The sequence below is a fragment of the Heptranchias perlo genome, chromosome 1 (assembly GCF_035084215.1).
Source record: "Heptranchias perlo isolate sHepPer1 chromosome 1, sHepPer1.hap1, whole genome shotgun sequence".
Taxonomy (NCBI): Eukaryota; Metazoa; Chordata; class Chondrichthyes; order Hexanchiformes; family Hexanchidae; genus Heptranchias; species Heptranchias perlo.
The window spans coordinates 91178617-91198745 of record NC_090325.1 but is presented as its reverse complement, the minus strand read 5'-3'; the positions used below and the strand labels follow the sequence as shown (position 1 = coordinate 91198745).

Below are 20129 nucleotides of genomic sequence, written 5' to 3'. Positions count from 1 at the left end.
TGAAATAAATCATTGGACTTAATTGCAATGGTATTGCAACATATGCAGACCTGAGAGGTTTTACATTAAACGCTTTCAATGCAGTTAGCATGCAGGTAGAGGAAGATACAATCTCACAGCCTGTGTGGCTGAAAAAAATTAATGGGCCATAATTTTCTGTAGCTGGGCATCTAACTGTGTCTGCCGTTAGTTAGACTTGCCCATGCACATTTAGGTCTTTAAATTTTTTGCATGGCAAGTTACTGAAAGTGCGAGTTGATAACTTTGCAGCAAGGGAAACAGGGCATCTGGGACCTGAGTGTACAGAGCAAGCAACTGTGTACCTCCTAAACCAATCACATTGAAGGATTGTAAAATAAACAGTGCAAGGACGGAGAAGGAAGTGTAAATTAGAGTGGATGAATTCAATGTCAAATTAGGTACAAAAAGAGAAATAAAGGGAGAGAAAGAAAGATTGGATTAAGGGAGAGAGAAAAAAAAGAGACAGAAAGGAAAAGTTTTTTAAAAATTTTACATTTTACATTTTTAAAATATCCAACAACAACTAAAACCTGAAGGAATGAGAATCCACACTTGTAATTATTAATTTTCAGTGCCAGGGAGTTTGACTGGCAGTAATTAACACTTACCACGTTGTTAAAAGGGTATTTAGACTGGAATGGACAAGGCTTAACTTTCTGTGGTGGGTTTAGTTCTTATCTACCGCACAAATACAGCAACTTCTCGACATTCAATGCATTTCAATGGTGACAGCGAAATGCCGTATTCGCGAAGCTAACAGGGGAACGGCATAACTCGGACAGAAAGTTTTGCACATCCGCATTTAACCGCACATCTGCCCCTCATCTGAAGTTGCTGTAGCATTTGCGCATAAATAATGGCAATACAACAAGCTGGATTTCCTAACAGTGGAGCTGCACTGTTCAGAAGACTTGGCAGATGATTCCGTTTGGTAGTAATTTATTTATATTTGTTAATAAGGGTGACTTTCTCTTTTAGCCAATACCAATTAGGAGATTAGTGAACTCTGCGTTGTCTCCATCTAATCTTCATTTTTCTCCATTCTTCATAACTTCTTCTAGTGAGGAGACTTCCAAGGCACTTAGAAATTGTTCAGAAGTGAAGCCAATGTCTGAAATTGAAGTAGTGAAAACAGCTCAAGATGACCTTGCCTGTCGAAAGGCAAGAAGCAGTAAAAGTGCTTCAGGCAGCTGCCAGCGCTTTGTGCACTTTGGCCCAGTGACGGAGATAGATCAGCAACGTTGGGAGAAGCTAAGCATCGCCAGGGCTGACCCAGACAGTGAGTCAGAGGAAGAGGTAGATAGCTACACTATCAAGGCCTACACCTGCCATCTCTTACCCTCAGTAGCTTCGGCAGTTGTCCGTAAATCCCAAGTCATTGCTGACAGCGAGGTCAGTCTTACCTCCCAAAATGAGCTCAGGTACATAGTGCCACCTCTCCAGCTTGTCTGGATCAAAAACGTGGTTCAACATTTTCAGTTGCATGTGGTGTGATTGCAGTTCTTAATAAAGCATGACGTTTGCAATGTAAGGCTGAGGTCTCCCATCTTGTGCAACTGTTCTTTGTTCATCAGTCCTAGCTTTATAAATAGTTTTGTGTTATTGAGACTTCAGCCTTCTGTAATGTAGATAGTTAGATGTGTGTTTTCAATAATAACAAATGTGAACATGGGCTGTGCAGTAGCCTAGACTGCTCATTTATGCTGCCAGAGGATTCAGTTGTAAGCATTAACCACTTCACTAGAGTTTGCCCAATTGTGTCTGTTTCTTTAACAGCTTAGTTATGTTTCATTTATTCCTGAACTGCAATTTTTTCTTTTTAAAGTATGATTGGGATACATTTTGTTTACTTTATACATTCTTTTAGACACCATTTGTAATTTTAGAAAATATGTTGCTGTATGATGGGAAATATTGCACTGGATTGTTTCGGTACCATTTGGAACTTTTGGGACATCAGACACATCTCTCTCTGCTGGCTATGGGCAGTCAAAACGTTCCTTCTTAAAATATACTTATTTATAATAAAGACATATAACACAGCTGATTATCAACATCCAGAAAATGAGGTGTAAGGTATAATCTCCCCCTCCACAACAACCTCCCCAAAAAATGAATGACATTACTTCTAATGCTACAAGATATTATCCACCATGATGAACAAGGCATATGATTGACCTTCTGCTGCTCTTCCATGGACAAGGCCAGTAAAAGCTCATTTTCTTTCAGAAGTTTGTAGTAAATCATAGCAAGTTATGATACTTCATATTTGAAGAGGGCATTTGTTGCTCACCTACTGCTCCATTGTCACCTTTCCCTCAAACTAGTTCAAGAATAATGTCACACATTAGGCTTTCTAGCCAAGCATATCTGTGATAGCCCACACTGCTTCGTACAAACTCATTGCAAAATCTTTTCTTTTCTTCCTTTTCACCCCTTATGCCAGATTTATGGAGCACAAACAATTATTGTTTTTTCTTCTTACAGCCTCAATATTGACATATTGGCAACTCTTAACTTTGTTTATAGTAGACTTGTAAGGTCCATTTTGACACAGCATTCCTGACATGTTCTTTGATTGAAAGTGGGCATAACTGAGGTACTGCTAATCAAAAGGAGAATTTGCAAATACATATCTGGTTGCAACTGTACTGTAATAAGGAACACCCATGGCACACATGGCAAAAACAAAAGCTCTTGCTGATCCAGCTGAGGCAGCTTCTCAAGGGAGAGTTTACTCAATTAATTTGTGTCTCGGACCTGTTCAGTGGACAGCAAGGGATGTTGCTAAAGGTCTGATCTATCTTTGCTTTATATTGTTTGATATTTCTTTAAATAAGATTAGGCCATGGAATTTTTTTCATGGTCTATTTTTTCACTTTTTTTCCTGGATTGCTAGAGGCAATAAATTTGTCATCATAAATATTTGAAGATAGGCAGATTGGAGATATGGCCTGTATGGTACTGAGAAAGCTACCACAGAGATGATACACTGGAGAATGGAAAGATTGCTGCTGCAATTTTAAAAATGGTAAAACCACGTACAGCCAGGTGACTTGAAAGTCAGCTAAGGATCAATTGAAATACAAGGCTGAGGAGCTGAGAAACAGTAGAAATCTTCGTAAAAATAGTACATTTCCTTAGGCCTCACCTGCTTAATTCAAAAATAGTATTTTATCTTAAAAACTTCTAGTGGAATTATAAAAGAATTGTACAGGCACATGCTTTTTTCTGCCCTCGCAGGGGCGAGGAATCTCTCAATATTGTACCTACCTGGGCACAATCATTACTAGGGAGAACGAACTTGTGAAATGGAAGGTCAACACTAGCCAGCAATTGCCCTCAGAAAATGTTGATGGTGCGGATTTCCTATTTTTGTATACTAAGTGGCATAACAACTGGTTGCAACTGACAACTATAACAAGGACAAATATCTCAGAAAATTGACCCCAGCTGCTAGAAAGACCTGCAAGAATTATACTGAGGATAAAGGACTGCAAAGAGTGGTATGTGTGGTTAACAAAAGTCAAAAACCCATATAAATTCAGTCAGAACTGAGATGAAATAATCTTGCTTGGGTACCCAATAAACAATGATGCGTGGTGCACTGACACAAGACTACAACAACCATTGATATGTATGACAGGAAGCAGATTACTGTGGTATTCTACCATACAGTGAATGGGAACAGACCTGACCTTTCAACCTCATGCTGATTGATCGATAGTTCCTTATCACCCAAACTTTGGTTTCCCACCATATTTTGATCTTTGGCATTCACTAATTCATTCATTAGACTATGTTACCACAACAAGACTACTGTCTTAAATTAAGTTTGACAATTTCCATTGGAGAAATTCGACAAGAAGATAAACCTTAATAAAAGATTATTCACTGTGTTTGTAATTCACATGGTGTTGTGGGGTGTAGAGTTTTTCTGTCAATAATCTACTAGAAAACAAGATTAAATGCTGCTTCAGGATTGTGTGACAATGATGGAGCAGTCTATGTATTAGGAAATTTTGCACCAGGAATTAAAATTGCAGTGCTGAACCAATTAGCACTAGATGGAATTTGCAAATTATGGACCATATTAAATAGAATCCATTAATGGATTTTAAAACGCTAGATATTTAATATCACTAACAGTTTGAGCTAGCTTTCTGCTCATTCTAAAATATCAGTGTCAGAGGAACACTTACTGTGATCTCTGCAGTACTAAGTTAATTATATCATTCTAAGTTTATTGTATGTATTCTTCAAGTGCATGTAAAGCAGCTTTGGTTCTGCCTGCGCTGAACTTGTGTAGTGTAAAGGGCCGAACAGACTCCGTCAGGGAGTCTGACTCCACTTTGCTCCTGGGTCAGGTCAAGTTGACTATTTAGGCTGCACTTACACTATAACTGTAGCATTGGTGTGAAGCAAAACCTCTTCAGTTGTAGTGTAAATTAATTGAATATTGTTATCATTAATGGTGAGCAAGTAGCCTTGGTTCAAATTCTCCATTTTGTTTAACCCAACCCAGGACCACGAAAGAATTTTTGTGGACTAACGGGTGGGGAATGTGCAACGTACGCCTGACCCATTGGTTCCTGGTGTGGAGTTGCCTAGCCAGCGGACCTTAAAGGGACCACTGCGGACCATTCCAAAATTTGCCGAAATTTTTTGTTTACATTTTTGTGGGGCCAGGAGGAGCAAGAGCTGCCCAATTTCGTGCCCACTCCGACTGGCGAGTGCCTCGGAGCGCCCTTTCAGCGCTCGCAGCTCACTGGCCGCATGCTAATAAGGTCCAAATGTATTTGCCATTAGTGCTGTGTTGCTAATTCTATACATATTTTATGTTACAATATTTGTACTACTATCACTAGTAAACAGGCATTTCTAATATGTGTATATATTTAATATGAGTGGTATAGTGTTGTTATATCACTTCATTATATATGACATTTTGATGTCCTAGGGAGAAATTAGTAGGAGCATAAACTTTGTGCATAACTTTGTTTGACTCTGATTTTTTTTTACAGTAGTACCAATTTTATGCAATACAGAAAACTACCGGTATTAGTATAACCAATCTAAGACCAACGAAAATGATTTCCAGCCAATATTTCCCTCATACAGTAGCTTTTTCATAATTGAGTTTTAATTGAGTTTTCACAATATGGAATAAAATACACTTGCCTACAGAGAATTGTGATAACATTGTGTTAGTAGAATAAAGCAGAATACTGCATGTTCATAAGAAAGTGATACTTGACCAACTAATCAGCAACTCTCCATGTAACAAAAGTGTATTTCCAGCTGTGGGATGTCTAACCTCAAATCCATTCCCAACAAAAAAAGAAAGTAATTCCCTTGCGTTGAGAACTAAGCCTCATCATCTAGAACCCAAGGATCAAACTAACCTCTGTACAATTAAACCAGTAACCTCCCCCCAAACCAAGAATTCAGCCAATTTAGACTTCACCATGAATTTCATTCCTAACTCATTCTATTTAATCCTTAATGAGTTTTTGTTTGTGTTTTTCCTGCTATTTTTGTACTCATTCTCCCTCTGCTTCTGAATGTATTGACTCCTTGCTGTTGCACAGTCCCATGGATCATGCTGTGATTGCAAATCAGAGAAGACACTCTTTTGGACGAGACCCAAAAGACATAATTTAGGATCCAGTTCCAGATCCATCCCTGCAACCACGGTAATGGTCACCATCCCCATGATAACCACCAGCTTAATATAATATCCTAGCAGCATCCCATTTTCCCAAAACACTTAAAAATAACAAATTTTTTTTAGTCTTTATTCACAGAAGCTTTATCCAGTAGATTGTACACATTAAGTGAATGTTTTATCTCCAATCTAACCATTTTGTTGTGTGGTTACCTTATTTTCTATTAGTTAGTGCCTTCCTTCTTTCCTTAATTTACCTCTTCTTCCATAGCTGTAAATCAGAAGAAACTTTTCTTAGTAATACATGCACAGCTGAGTATTTTCGAAGATCCCCTTCTCCTGTCGTGGTTGTCCACACTGTAACTCTGAATGAAAGCATTCACGATTCCAGCGAGGAAGATAAAGATGAAGACGAGAGGGCCCCAGATCTAGAGAAAGATGACATGATGAGCCGACGGATAAAAGGCACCTACAAGCAGAGCAGTGCCTTTAATCAATTTCTCCCAGTCCCCAGTTCACAGCAGGGCCAGTCAAAGAGCGGAATTAATGAAGGACCTGAAAATGATGCAAAGAAAATGAGAAAACATAAAGATGAATCTCTGTGGACGTGAGCTTTTTTGTTTATTAGCTGAATGTTTGTTGTGATGCTGGAGCCTGAAGTGCACTTAAACTGAACTAATTACAAGTGTGCAAACGCCTGCGCTGAAACAAGTAACACTTAGCACGTGTTTGAATTTGTCTTGGTCTGTGTGCCACCTTGCTCATCATGAACTGTTGGAGTGCCATTATAGAAACATTTGCAAAAATAATAAAAAGTACATGGGACTGTATTTTCATGTACTATCTATAGCAGTGAAAATCAATGTTTTAATTTAGTGGCTTGTTATGTTTTAACACACAGTTTGTGATATTTTTCTGCACCTTGGAAATTCCTTTGTCCTAGAGCTATTAAAACTTTTATTACATGGGGCAGTTACTTTAATGTAATGTTATACCAGTCCCTATAAATAAAGCACTTCTGCTCTACTGACATCAGAAATAGGGTGTGCTGCCCAGTGTCCAATTGCCCCATGTAGAAGAGTTCTATGCAAAATGTCTTTTCCTACCATAGATCTAACCAGCATTTCGAAGCATAACACACAGTAACGAAGGGCAACTGAGGGACATCAGTAATCGCACAGATCTCTTTATCACATTTAAAGATAATGGGCATGTCAGTAGTGTACATTTGGACTTTAAGTGAATCACAAAAACCACAGTTAATGTCACCTGATGTTGCAAATGATTTATTTCATGTAAAACTACTGAATTCTTATTGGGCATCATGTTTATACAACGATTATGAACATAGCACGCTGACAAATGTTGTGACCAGGTAGAATTCTGAAATGAAGTAGGGAAAAGTTTTAATTCAGGCAGAACTATTGTTGGGCATTATGTCTCTGATATTTGGAACTTACTTTGACATTCCAGCAGTGGCACGTGCCAGTTATGAACCACTAGCTATAAGTTCATCATGGAACAATCCACTTTGTGTAAGGGCTTCCTTCCATGGATATTTTGAGTGGTTAACATGTGTATATATTTTTTAACTGTTCAAATTTTATTATATGTCAATATGCTGCATTGTAGGCAAATGTTTAAGTAAATAATCCCATATTACACACAAATTTTTATCTTTAGTGCTCCTGACACAGACCTATTCGTACCTGGAGCACGTATCAAGAATTCGGGCATGCGCCATTAAAATTATTAGCTGGAAAATCAATCAGCAACAATTGTGCTGGGAGCACTAAAGATGGAACTTTAATTCCTAGTCCATTATAATTATGCTCAGTGGACACTAAGTATACAATCTGTGGTGGGACAGTATTTTAGGCAGTTAGTCTTGCGTAATTCAGTTGTGCTTCCTCCAACTGTTAAGGATAGATAGGTAGTCTCAAAGAGTAACAAAACTGAAATATAATTTTCAGGATACAGCATGCATAACAGGTGAATTTGTGTACTTATTCTCGCCTGTTATCTGAACAAATTTTATTTTTAGAACTTGACTTTAGGGGTAAATTCAGTGATCCCACATTCCCACTGGGGAGCTGCACTTGAAAAGATTGTGGGTTGGAGAACTGGAGCTGCACAGTCATATCTCTAACTCTGACCTGCATTCTCTTCCAGTGTGGTTCCTAGTTGGGAGCACAGGATCACTGAATTTACCCTATTGTGTTGTCATGATGCAGGTATCCTTGTCTGTAGATTGCAGTTTCACTAAGAAACCTTCCGAATTGTGACCATTCGGGACTGTTCACACATATTTGGAGAGGTTTTATGACATTGCTGTACCGGCAGGGATACTCATCCACTAGGGGCACATATCAGGAATTCGAGAGCACACTCCCTATGATTTTCTATCCACTAATTTTAATGGGCAAGATATCATTGGCAGCAAGCCAATATGGGCCCCCGCAGTCAAGGCCCCTTGCCGGAAACAGATTTTGTAAAATCAGGTTGATCTATTATTCACAATATTTATTAACGACTTAGATGAAGGCAGAGAAAGTCTCATATCTAAGTTTGCCGATGACACAAAGATTGGTGGCATTGTAAGCAGTGTAGATGAAAACATAAAATTACAAAGGGATATTGATAGATTAGGTGAATGGGCAAAACTGTGGCAAATGGAATTCAATGTAGACAAATGTGAGGTCATCCACTTTGGATCAAAAAAGGATAGAACAGGGTACTTTCTAAATGGTAAAAAGTTAAAAACTGTGGATGTCCAAAGGGACTTGGGGGTTCAGGTACATAGATCATTGAAGTGTCATGAACAGGTGCAGAAAATAATCAAGAAGGCTAATGGAATGCTGGCCTTTATATCTAGAGGACTAGAGTACAAGGGGGGCAGAAGTTATGCTGCAGCTATACAAAACCCTGGTTAGACCGCACCCGGAGTATTGTGAGCAGTTCTGGGCACCGCACCTTCGGAAGGACATATTGACCTTGGAGGGAGTGCAGCGTAGGTTTACTAGAATGATACCCGGACTTCAAGGGTTAAGTTACGAGGAGAGATTACACAAATTGGGGTTGTATTCGCTAGAGTTTAGAAGGTTAAGGGGTGATCTGATCAAAGTTTATAAGATATTAAGGGGAACGGATAGGATGGATAGAGAGAAACTATTTCCGCTGGTTGGGGATTCTAAGAGTAGGGGACACAGTCTAAAAATTAGAGCCAGACCTTTCAGGAGCGAGATTAGAAAACATTTCTACACACAAAGGGTGGTAGAAGTTTGGAACTCTCTTCTGCAAACGGCAATTAATACTAGCTCAATTGCTAAATTTAAATGTGAGATAGATAGCTTTTTGGCAACCAAAGGTATTAAGGGATATGGGCCAAAGGCAGGTATATGGAGTTAGATCACAGATCAGCCATGTTCTTATCAAATGGCGGAGCAGGCACGAGGGGCTGAATGGCCTACTCCTGTTCCTATGTTCCTATTTCTCTTAAATTACCCAAATATTTCTGTACAAAAAAAACTTGATAAATGTGAATCTGAATTTGTGTCTGAATGTAAGTTTACGAGTGTGAGTCTGATTGTGTTGGGTTATTTATGTGAATTTATGTATCTGTGCGAATATGAACATAGAGAGAGGCATACACGATGAGTGATAGGCATATATAAGAGAGTAAACAGTTGGAAGAATGCATTTAGAGAAAGGTGGAATGAGAAAGGAGAAAAATCAATTGTAGCTGAACAGAGATACATAGACAACAAAAAGGAATGTTTGTGAGAGTCAAACAGATAGAGAAAAAGAGGGATGCAGAAAGCATGAAATACTAACAAAAAACACGAAGACAGAAACAATTGGAGAGTGGGAGACATGCAGAGAGATAGTTAAAGGAGGAGAGAAATGCATTCCTTTTTTGTTCATGAACAACATCACGGGAGATCAGCTCATGTTTAATTAGATATTCAAATGATTTCAGAGAATAGACCACGTTAGGTAAGGTATTGGTGGGCTGTAGAATTTTATGATGCATTGCTCATGGGCAGCTGGGATATCAAGAGTTAAAACGATCAGGTATACTTACATGGATCAGCTTTATTGCATTACTTATTTCCTACTTTTTGCTTGGTAACTAATAAGCATTGTAAGAATGTTCTGATACTACATTATCTTGTGTTTGATAGAAAATTTTGTTCTGAAAACTTGCTGCGAATATTAACAGGAGGTAACACACTGTACAAAATATGTGATGGGGAGAACTTGACAGCTGTCAATTTTTTTTTTAAAAGAGTTACATGATCGCTGACTTTATGTGAACACATGATCAATAATAAGTGATTTAAAGGGATCAATCACCATTGTGAACTTAACAATGTGTTTCATTTCATCTAGTTCACTCTTTATTAATTTATGTCATTCAAAAAGTTTCCATGACAAGTATTTTGAAAGCAAGAGGTGAAATTGTATTGTACATATTAAATTCAGGGCTTAATGTTTTGCATGGGCATTTTCCATTTATTTGTAATAATTTCTTGATTGGTTATTGTTGATTCATTCCGGTGGAATCTGACCTTTGCAACATCTGGAGACAAGAAATTTCATTGTGATAATTTAAGTCATTCATCACTTTGCTGTGTAACAGGACAAAGTACAACAGTAGGAGGACCAGGACGTGCAATGATTGGGGTAGTTGACGTGAACATTTTCATGCTTTCATTAATAACATACAGATTGTAACTACAGTCTTCATGAACCTTGCTGGTTGTACTCAAATTGCTGTAAGAGATTAATTAATTGTTCTAATTAGACTACTTTCCATTTGTACATTAGCTCCATTAAAAAATAGACTTTTCCCTAAAATTCAGAAACTTTAAGCTCAAGATGCACAAGTAGTGTAATTGTTATACCAGAAGTCACAAGATCTTAATTACTTGTCCTAATTCAGTCAGTCAATTCCATATAGGCCTCTGGAAACAAGATGGCACCAAGTGCTTCTGTTCTGTGCAATATTGATCAGGTAATTCACAAAACAAGTCTTGTTGCTGTACCTGGAGATCTTGAGATATTGACTAGCTCAGCATCTGAATTGTAATTATAAATTAAGCTGTGTTGGAACTATACATATTGGTATAATTAAAAACCCCAAAATAGAATAGCATTTGAATATTTGTGCTAATTAAATATAATTTACTTCTGATTAGTCTAAATGCAAAATTGACTCCTTTCTAACTCAAAATATCTGTGCAAAATTGGAAAGTGTAGTTAAGGCTACTATTTACTGAGCCATAACAAACAGTATATATCAATACACAAATAGTTTATTTCATTTGTGTTTTGAGGTCTATTAAAGTCTTTTTTCTTCACGTTCCCATATCTGGCTCCCCCCACACCTAAAACCATCATCAACTGAAGTGGAGATTGTTCTGCTTTTTGATTGCGGTCAGTACCTCTTTGAAACTATCCTACTTGGCCAAGAGTGACCAGCCCTCCAACATTTCTTTCCTCCCTCTATTTTGTATCTTCTCACACTGTCCATAGTGCTGCCCCTGAAATACATTATTAAAAATAAATTTCCAGTCCCGTTTCTTATATTAAATATATATTTCATTGATCTTGCTGTCAAATGGAATCCTGTTTCAATGTTTCAGCTCCACAGATGGGTTTGTTGGGCTCCAGAAACTACCGATGAGTATGAACATTAGACAGAGCCCCTTCCTGCTTTACATTTTTATACATCAAAGATCAGACTGGACCTGTCATTCGAATGAGTTTTGGCTTGCATTTGGCTCAAAAAACAGCGATTAAAATTAGCTTTCAACCATTGAATAACCAATGTTTTTGAATTTACATCAACCTCCAAATTGTATGGTGTAAGCCAGGACCCAGAGAGAGAAAAATGGTTTAAAAATTAGCTTTAAAGTTAGAAATGAGTCAGAATAGATAGATTAGGCAATGAAATGCTAACATTAAGGTAAAACACTGGGCATTTCCCTGAGGGTTCTCACAATTGGTCACTTTAAGTTTGGCGGAAATATAACAGGGGGTTTTGCCAATCTTCTGTTGACATTACGGTGGCTAATCGGGAGAACTGCTGAAGAAATTCCTGGCTAAAGTAATATAAGTAGGAGAGAGAATAGGGAAATATTTTAGATGTTTATTTTTGTATTGTAGAATTAATATTACAGCAATTAGACTACTCCTGTTTTCTGAGTAATATTATAAATATAATATAAATTACGTTATGAACTGAAAATCGAAGTAACTGACTGTCCCAGGGAGACTGGAGTTGCCATCAGTCTAATCGTTTAACACCTGTTACACAAGCAAATTACCATTGTGCATTTTTGAAAATCTCAATTTTACACATTTTGATGTTTCTCATGTTTTATTGTAAATGTTCCATGTGTTCTTTATATTTGGTCCTGTAGATACAGTCCTACAGCTGCCCTGTCTGATGATACAGGGTAAGTGGTATCTTGCGTTTAAAATGAGTGGAATTGCATGTGCTTGATCAGTATTCGCAACTGCTTACTAAACCACCAAGAGTAATGGGTTTGCCTAGAGCTTGTATGATTAACTGCTTTGACTATATGTAGCCACATACAGCTGGGGCTTACTGATAACAATACATTTTATAAGAAACAGGTGAATTTCACTTACAAAAATCACACCAGATTTAGGGAGAACTGAATATAGAATGATCTTTCCAAATTGGATTCCTTAATAATGAATGCCAATTGTTACCAAGCTACTGTTTTCTCTGTATATACATTTACAGACCTTTGTAGAACAACCTCTAAAGCAATTGGTACAGCATGTGGCATCTGGAACTTTTAAGTTTAATATCAACTCATCCCATAATGAAAACAAGGGCCGCGCTGGAATTCGGACAAGGTTTGGGGGTAGGGCGGGGAGTACCAGTACCTGGAACACATTGGGCCAGAATTTACTGTCAAAATAACGGTGAGGCTGATGGCTGACAGTGCTTACCATTATTTTGCACAAATTGCACAGCAACTTCAGGCGAGGGCAGATACATGGTTAAACGCAAAAATCCGAAAGTTGCTGTTCGAGATGCTGTCTGCCTCACCATTCAAATGCATTGAACAGCATTAAGTTCCTGTATTTGCGCAGTAGATACAAACTAAACTAGCCACATAAAGTTAGGGCTTGTCCATTTCAGTCTAAGTACCCTTTTTAACGGCATGGTAAGTCTTAATTTCTGCCAATCAACCTCTCTGGCATTGAAAATTAACTTTTACAAGTGTGGAATCTCATTCCTTCAGCTTTTAATTGTTGTTGGACATTTTAAAAATAATTAATTAACTTTTTTCTTTTACTTTTTTTTCTGTCTCTTTTTTCTCTCTCAATCCAATCTTTCTTTCCCTCTCTTTATTTTGCTTTTTGTACCTGATTTGACATTGAATTCACTAGACTAACTTACACTTCCTGGTTCAGACTGCACTGTTCATTAACGATTCTTCAATCTGATTGGTTAAGAAGACAGTTGCTTGCCTTGTTCACACAGGTCCCAGATGCCCTGTAGAGGGCGCTGCGCCATTTCAATCTCCCACTTACAGCAACTTGCTGTGCAAAACCTCTTGGAAATTAAACACGCAAGGGCAAGTGTAATGAACGGCTACAGTAAATTCTGGCCCATTGTATTCTCTTTACTGGATTTGTGCTGTTTAACTCATTCTACACCAGTGACTCAAGTTTTCCATTGCATACTTGCATCTTCACAAATGTGAAACAAAATGTGTTCTCAACAATTCTGTGCAAAACTTTCAAAACGGAATTGAATACATACTTGAAAAGCAAAAATTTGCAGGACTATGGGGAAAAAGCAGTGAAGTGGGACTAATTGGATAGCGCTTTCAAAGATCCAGCACAGGCACAATGGGCCAATTGGCCTCCTTCTGCGCTGTATGATTCTGTGAATCTATAAAATAAAAATTGGTATTCTAGCTTTAGGGGGAGCTGTAAAAACACATTTCTTGACTGCCTATTTCTTTCTCTGCTGCTGCATGTGAATTTGGATGATGTTATTTTGCATGCAGAATAAACTGTTCGGTGTTTGTTCTTGATTAACTGTTTTAGTGAAATTGAAATTGAAGCTTTGAGCTCTTTCCAGCAGACAGTCACTGCTTGCACTTTGGTGTAATCTTCACGCAACAGTTTCATTGAGATATTCAAAGCACAATATGAATCAGTGGGGAGGTGGGCGGTCAGAACTATTTAGAAGCATAAATGTATTGAAAAAGTATTAAATGACCGTGCAGTTAAATGAAAAGGTAACACTTTGGAATTGTAATTGTTCAACTCAGAATGGGTGTGATGTGAAGTAACATTTATTGCAGTATGGTATCATTATACTATTGGAAGTGGATTTGACACAATATCCAAAAACCTAGATAAACCAACGTAACACAGAAACATTGTTCAAAAGAGTGTCTCACACCTCTCTCCTATTTTTCTTGACCATGCATTTATTTTCCCAATCCTTAACCTTTTCCGCCTCCCATTCGGCATCCTCCCCTCCCCCTGGTAAAGTGCTTTGAGATGTTCCCCTACATGAGGGACGCCATGCAGGTTGTTGTTGATTCTGAGAGTTACTAAAATACCTAAAACAATAGCTTTATAAATGTTATAACAAACAGCTGGTGACAATAAAGATTTGCCTGTTTGACATTTTTTTAGCAAACATGGTAAATAGGAATGTAAAAAACAGTTACAATATCATTCTTTATACCCACATTTATGATTTCGTTACAGTGAACAAAGGAAACTTCTCCTAAGGTGAAGGCAGCGCAGTGTAATAAATTAAACAGAACAGTCTATAAAATAAAACCAAAGAATGGGCAGGACACTCAGTTCTAAAAGATTATTCTAAGAATGAGGTGGCACAGGAAGGATATGTGGCTGTTAAACATTGCACATTTCTATGCATTTATTGGTGGCCAATTATAAGGTCAGACTCATTGCATTGTCCTTGATGCTGAGTTCATGTTAATTTGATGTTGCCATTGCCTGAATTATTGAGTGCATGCTAGGGAATGACATCTGTTCCATACATTCCATATATATATACATATATATATATATATATATATATATATATATAAAACAGTTGCATATGCCTGTGTCTGTCACATTCCAAGCATCCCGCTTAGGTGTGACACCTTGGGCATAGCATCTTTTTTGTGTCACCCCGTTCACCTGATTAGCAAAAAAATCATGTCATAAAACATCAATAAATGACAACTGAACAGCTAGTATCATACTAATCAGCAAATAGCAAGCAGGAATGAAAACCACCAGTCATGAAGTTCAAAAAACTAAAATCCAAAATGGACAGCCAGCAACTGCTAGCAATGAAAAAAACAACTTAAATGTATCAACATTTATTTTGAAAATCCTTTCTACTATCTTCTTGGTTCTCCATTAACTTGAACACTTACAACTATAAATAACATAACAAAACATTTTTTTAAAATTAAAAATGTAGTAGAAAATGGTTAAGCTTACATACACAATAGTAATTTCTCTGTTTGAAGTACCTGTAATAATTTCTTTCATCATAGACCAGGGCCTATCTGAGTCTTAGGTTCATGCAGGTTTCCAGACCCATAACTGTTAGCTAAAGAGACTCAGGCCAGAAGGTTCCAGCTCCAAAATGTATCTGTGTACCCACCTTCTTGAATTTGTCATGATTGACAGTAAGACAGGTCATAGAGCATGTCAGGAGTTGCTTTTTGTAAACTGTCCCTTCCCCAGTTAAACCATTTTTAGAATTAACCAGAATTTTTGTTTTTTTTGCATAAAACAACAGAACAGTGTAAAGCATGGACTCCAACATTTTTGTGGTAACATTGAAAGCAAAAGCATGTATACTATTTACCAGCTGATGTCCCACAGCTACACTCAGTAAGTACAGTAACAAAGCTGAACAAATAGAGCTAAGGATAAAAACAGCAAGTTGGAAAGGCCTCAAAGCAGATCTCTATATTTTGTAATATATTCTAAATGGTATAGCAGATACATATATTTGATTTATCTTTATATAAACAATGGGTAGAACTTCCTTTGGCTGTTTCCTCGATCTTCCACACAGATCAACGGAATCCCTGGAGAAATCATGCAAATAGCCATTTAAGCCATTTCTCTGGGTTTTCCACCAATCTCCTGCCAAATTTACAGTGGGCGAGTAGAAGAACCCGCATGGAAATTCTACCCCAATGTTTGATTTTGAGTTCCAAAGTATGAACAGTTCTCCAGAAGGAACTCACCATCATTCTACTTACATACACAAAGTACTGTTGCAGAGATATTTGATAAAGAAGGAAAGGTACAAAAAGGAAAAAATTATACCAAAGTTATATATTTCTTGGCCTTCAATATAATAAGTCACACCCTAAACAAATGGACAGTAAAAGCATTATATGCAGAAATATATTTATTTGTGAATTGGGGATGTGAGGGACAAAATTTAATTGCAGTTGATAAGAAATACAGGGCGCTAAATTGGGCCATGTAATGCCCATTGTTTCGGCGCTACACGGCCTCTCCAACATCTTGGTATAGGAGTTAGCGCATGCCAGGAGCAGCACCAGGCGTACCTAAAAATGAGGTGCCAACCTGGTGAAGCTACAACTCGGGACTACATGCATGCTAAACAGCAGAAGCAACATGCTATAGACAGAGCTAAGCGATTCCACAACCAACGGATCAGATCAAAACTCTGCAGTCCTGCCACATCCAGTCGTGAATGGTGGTGGACAATTAAACAACTAATGGGAGGAGGAGGGTCTGTAAACATCCCCATCTTCGATGATGGCGGAGTCCAGCACATGAGTGCAAAAGACAATGCTGAAGAGTTTGCAACCATCTTCAGCCAGAAGTGCCGAGTGGATGATCCATCTCGGCCTCCTCCCAATATCCCCACCATCACAGAAGCCAGTCTTCAGCCAATTCAATTCACTCCACGTGACATCAAGAAACAGCTGAGTGCACTGGATATAGCAAAGGCTATGGGCCCCGACAGCATCACGGCTGTCGTGCTGAAGACTTGTGCTCCAGAACTAGCCGCGCCTCTAGCCAAACTGTTCCAGTACAGCTACAACACTGGCATCTACCCGACAATGTGGAAAATTGCCCAGGTATGTCCTGGCCACAAAAAGCAGGACAAATCTAATCTGGCCAATTACCGCCCGATCAGTCTACTCTCAATCATCAGCAAAGTGATGGATGGTGTCGTTGACAGTAATATCAAGCGGCACTTACTCACCAATAACCTGCTCACGGATGCTCAGTTTGGGTTCCGCCAGGATAACCTGGCTCCAGATCTCATTACAGCCTTAGTCCAAACATGGACAAAACAGCTGAATTCCAGAGGTGAGGTGAGAGTGACTGCACCTGACATCAAGGCAGCATTTGACCGAGTGTGGCACCAAGGAGTCCTAGTAAAATTGAAGTCAATGGGAATCAGGGGGAAACTCTCCAGTGGCTGAAGTCATACCTATCAAAAAGGAAGATGGTAGTGGTTGTTGGAGGCCAATCATCTCAGCCCCAGGACATTGCTGCAGGAGTTCCTCAGGGCAGTGTCCTAGGCCCAACCATCTTCAGCTGCTTCATCAATGACCTTCCCTCCATCATAAGGTCAGAAATGGGGATGTTCGCTGATGATTGCACAGTGTTCAGTTGCTTTCCCCTCAGATGATTTAGCAGTCCGTGCCCGCAAGCAGCAAGACCTGGACAACATCCAGGCTTGGACTGATAAGTGGCAATTAACATTCGTGCCAGACAAGTGCCAAGCAATGACCATCCCCAACAAAAGAGAGTCTAACCACCTCCTTTTGACGTTCAAAGGCATTACCATCGCTGAATCCCCCACCATAAACATCCTGGGGGTCACCATTGACCAGAAACTTAACTGGACCAGCCATACAAGAGCAGGTCAAGGGCTGGGTATTCTGCGGCGAGTTACTCACCTCCTGCCTCCCCAAAGCCTTTCCACAAGCCCGTGACCTCTACCACCTAGAAGGACAAGGGCAGCAGGCACATGGGAACAACATCACCTGCACGTCCCCTCCAAGTCACACACCATCCCGACTTGGAAATATATTGCCGTTCCTCCATCGTCACTGGGTCAAAATCCTGGAACTCCCTTCCTAACAGCACTGTGAGAGAACCTTCACCACAGGGACTGCAGCGGTTCAAGAAGGCGGCTCACCACCACCTTCTCAAGGGCAATTAGGGATGGGCAATAATTGCTGGCCTTGCCAGTGACGCCCACGTCCCATGAACGAATAAAAAAATACTGAACGCCGGCTGCATGTAAAGTATGGAGAAAATGGATACAATCAGTGTGCAATGCTGATTTAAAATGATAGAGACCATTTTGGGACTTAATGCTCAACTCAACACACAGTCTTAACCCCGACCATCTGAATGTGTCTCAGAGTGCCTGGAGGACCCCCCACCAGTGCTATTTATAGGGACCATGCAAGATTTACAGTTTAGTGGCTGGATTATTGCTTCTGGCTGCTGAGACATTTATAACTGTTTTTGGAGGACTCTTATACTTGAATACTAGGATTTGGAGACATAGCCTAACATTTAGAGCCAGGATGTGCAGGAGTGAAGTTAGGAAATGTTTCTACACGTAAAGATGGGAGAAGTTTGGAACACTCTTCTGCAAACGGCAGTTGATGCTAGCTCAATAGTGAATTCTAAATCTGAGATTGATAGATTTCTGTGAACCAAGAGTACTAAGGGATATGGGGCTAAGGTGGGTATATGGAGTTAGGTCACAGGTCCACCATGATCTCATTGAATGGCGGAACAGGCTCGAGGGGCTAAATGCCACTGCCACTTGCTGCCTCCTGATATGTGCCACCTTCTCCTGCAAGAAAGTGGGACGTGTGTCTGGGTGATGTGCTGGTTGAATAGCTGCCAGTGTGTGTGGCCTATGATTTGTGGGTGGGCGGCTTGCAACAGTGGTAATGTGTAAGGGTGAGAGAAAGCATCTGATTGGAAGAGTTGAGTACTGATGGAAAGAGTTTTTTGGTATGCGGGGGGTGGGGGGGTGTAGTGTGTGGTGCAGTTGATAGGAGACGCCACATGACAGTTGACCTCACTCACCTTGACCACTCATGTCAAAGTATTGAACTTCTTCCTGCACTGCATCCATGTTCATGATGGACTTCGTCCCCTGTTGCCTCCCACTGTCTTTTGAGTATATGTCTGGAGGGTCTTTTGCCCCCCCGCCCCCTGCAGATATAGGATGTCCCTCCTTCTCTCCACCTCTTGCACCAAGGCCTTTAGTGCTTCATCAGAGAACTTTGGTGCGTGCATTCTTGCAGGCCTGATACAAACTCAGATCGGCAGACTGGTGAGGTCTGGCATGCAGATTGGAGGATGTGGGATTTAGTTGTGCGCAACCTTTATTCAATGTTTTAACATAACTCATCAGTTTGTAAACATAGGTACAGGAGCTGCATCTGTGTTTTGTATGTGCGATGTCTGATCTCTGTTCAGACTCTGTGCAGACAGCAAACTGTTGTTTTCAGCACATAACAGGTACCAGCTACCTTTAAGAGATTTTTAAGAGACAGCCTGCCTTTAAGAGATTTGGGCTCCCTCTGCTGGTGGAAAGTGCAAATTGCATTGAATCCTCGTGTCAACGCTGATTCGGAATGCTGCTTGAAGGTAAGTCCTCAGGCCTCAGAAAAGTCTCGTCATGCCTGCGCAGGGGCCATTAGGCGTGGGGTAATAGCAGCCAATAATAGGCCCTATCCAATTTTTCACCCATACTATTTACTTATTTTTCATAAACCAATCAAAAAATGCTATTTCACTCCTTATAGGGAGCTCTCTTACAAACTTCTTTCCAAATTCTCTCAATGGGGACATGTACCCTCCTCCACTTCTACACCCTAGCCTCTCTCTTGCAGCACATAATTTCTGACTTAACGTGAACAATGCAATAGGATATCTAGTAGTATATATTTTAAGGTGTTGCATTTAGAACACATCTGTAACACACCAGACATCACATTACAATGTGACATACTTTTTACGGATACAAAGCAATCTTAAAAAAAGAAAGAAAGCTAGTCATTGATCTGGAACCTGAAATTAACAAGATTCTTCCAATCTGCAATTAGACTCTGCTTGACTTCGCTGCAGTAGAATAATACATAGTATAATGCTCGTCCTTATAAAACAGTGCAGGATTTGATTTACTGTGAGCAATCCCTCAGGAGATGTGCTTGTAGGATTTTTTTTTATATTTAAATAAAATGAAGGCATGATTCTGACCTTGTACTACCAGGGCTTGAACAGCACCAGTGGCACCAGGTGATTTTGCAGCTGCCACAGATGTAAAAGATGCGCTTGCACCAGTAGCTAGAAAATCGCCAGCTTATGCTGTTTCTCC

General features: G+C 39.4%; 1 protein-coding gene across 2 annotated transcripts in view; it reads left to right on the top strand.

Moving 5' to 3' along the window:
- Positions 1–20129, top strand: part of LOC137324233 (LIM and calponin homology domains-containing protein 1-like) — a 409488-nt gene that overhangs the window by 324312 nt on the left and 65047 nt on the right. The window contains exons 12-14 of one of the 2 annotated variants that reach the window (XM_067988389.1): positions 1083–1442; positions 5961–6296; positions 12118–12153. In XM_067988389.1, coding sequence (XP_067844490.1) covers positions 1083–1442; positions 5961–6296; positions 12118–12153 — 732 coding nt within the window. The remainder of the gene's footprint in view (positions 1–1082; positions 1443–5960; positions 6297–12117; positions 12154–20129) is intronic. The other variant, XM_067988383.1, reaches the window with a different exon arrangement.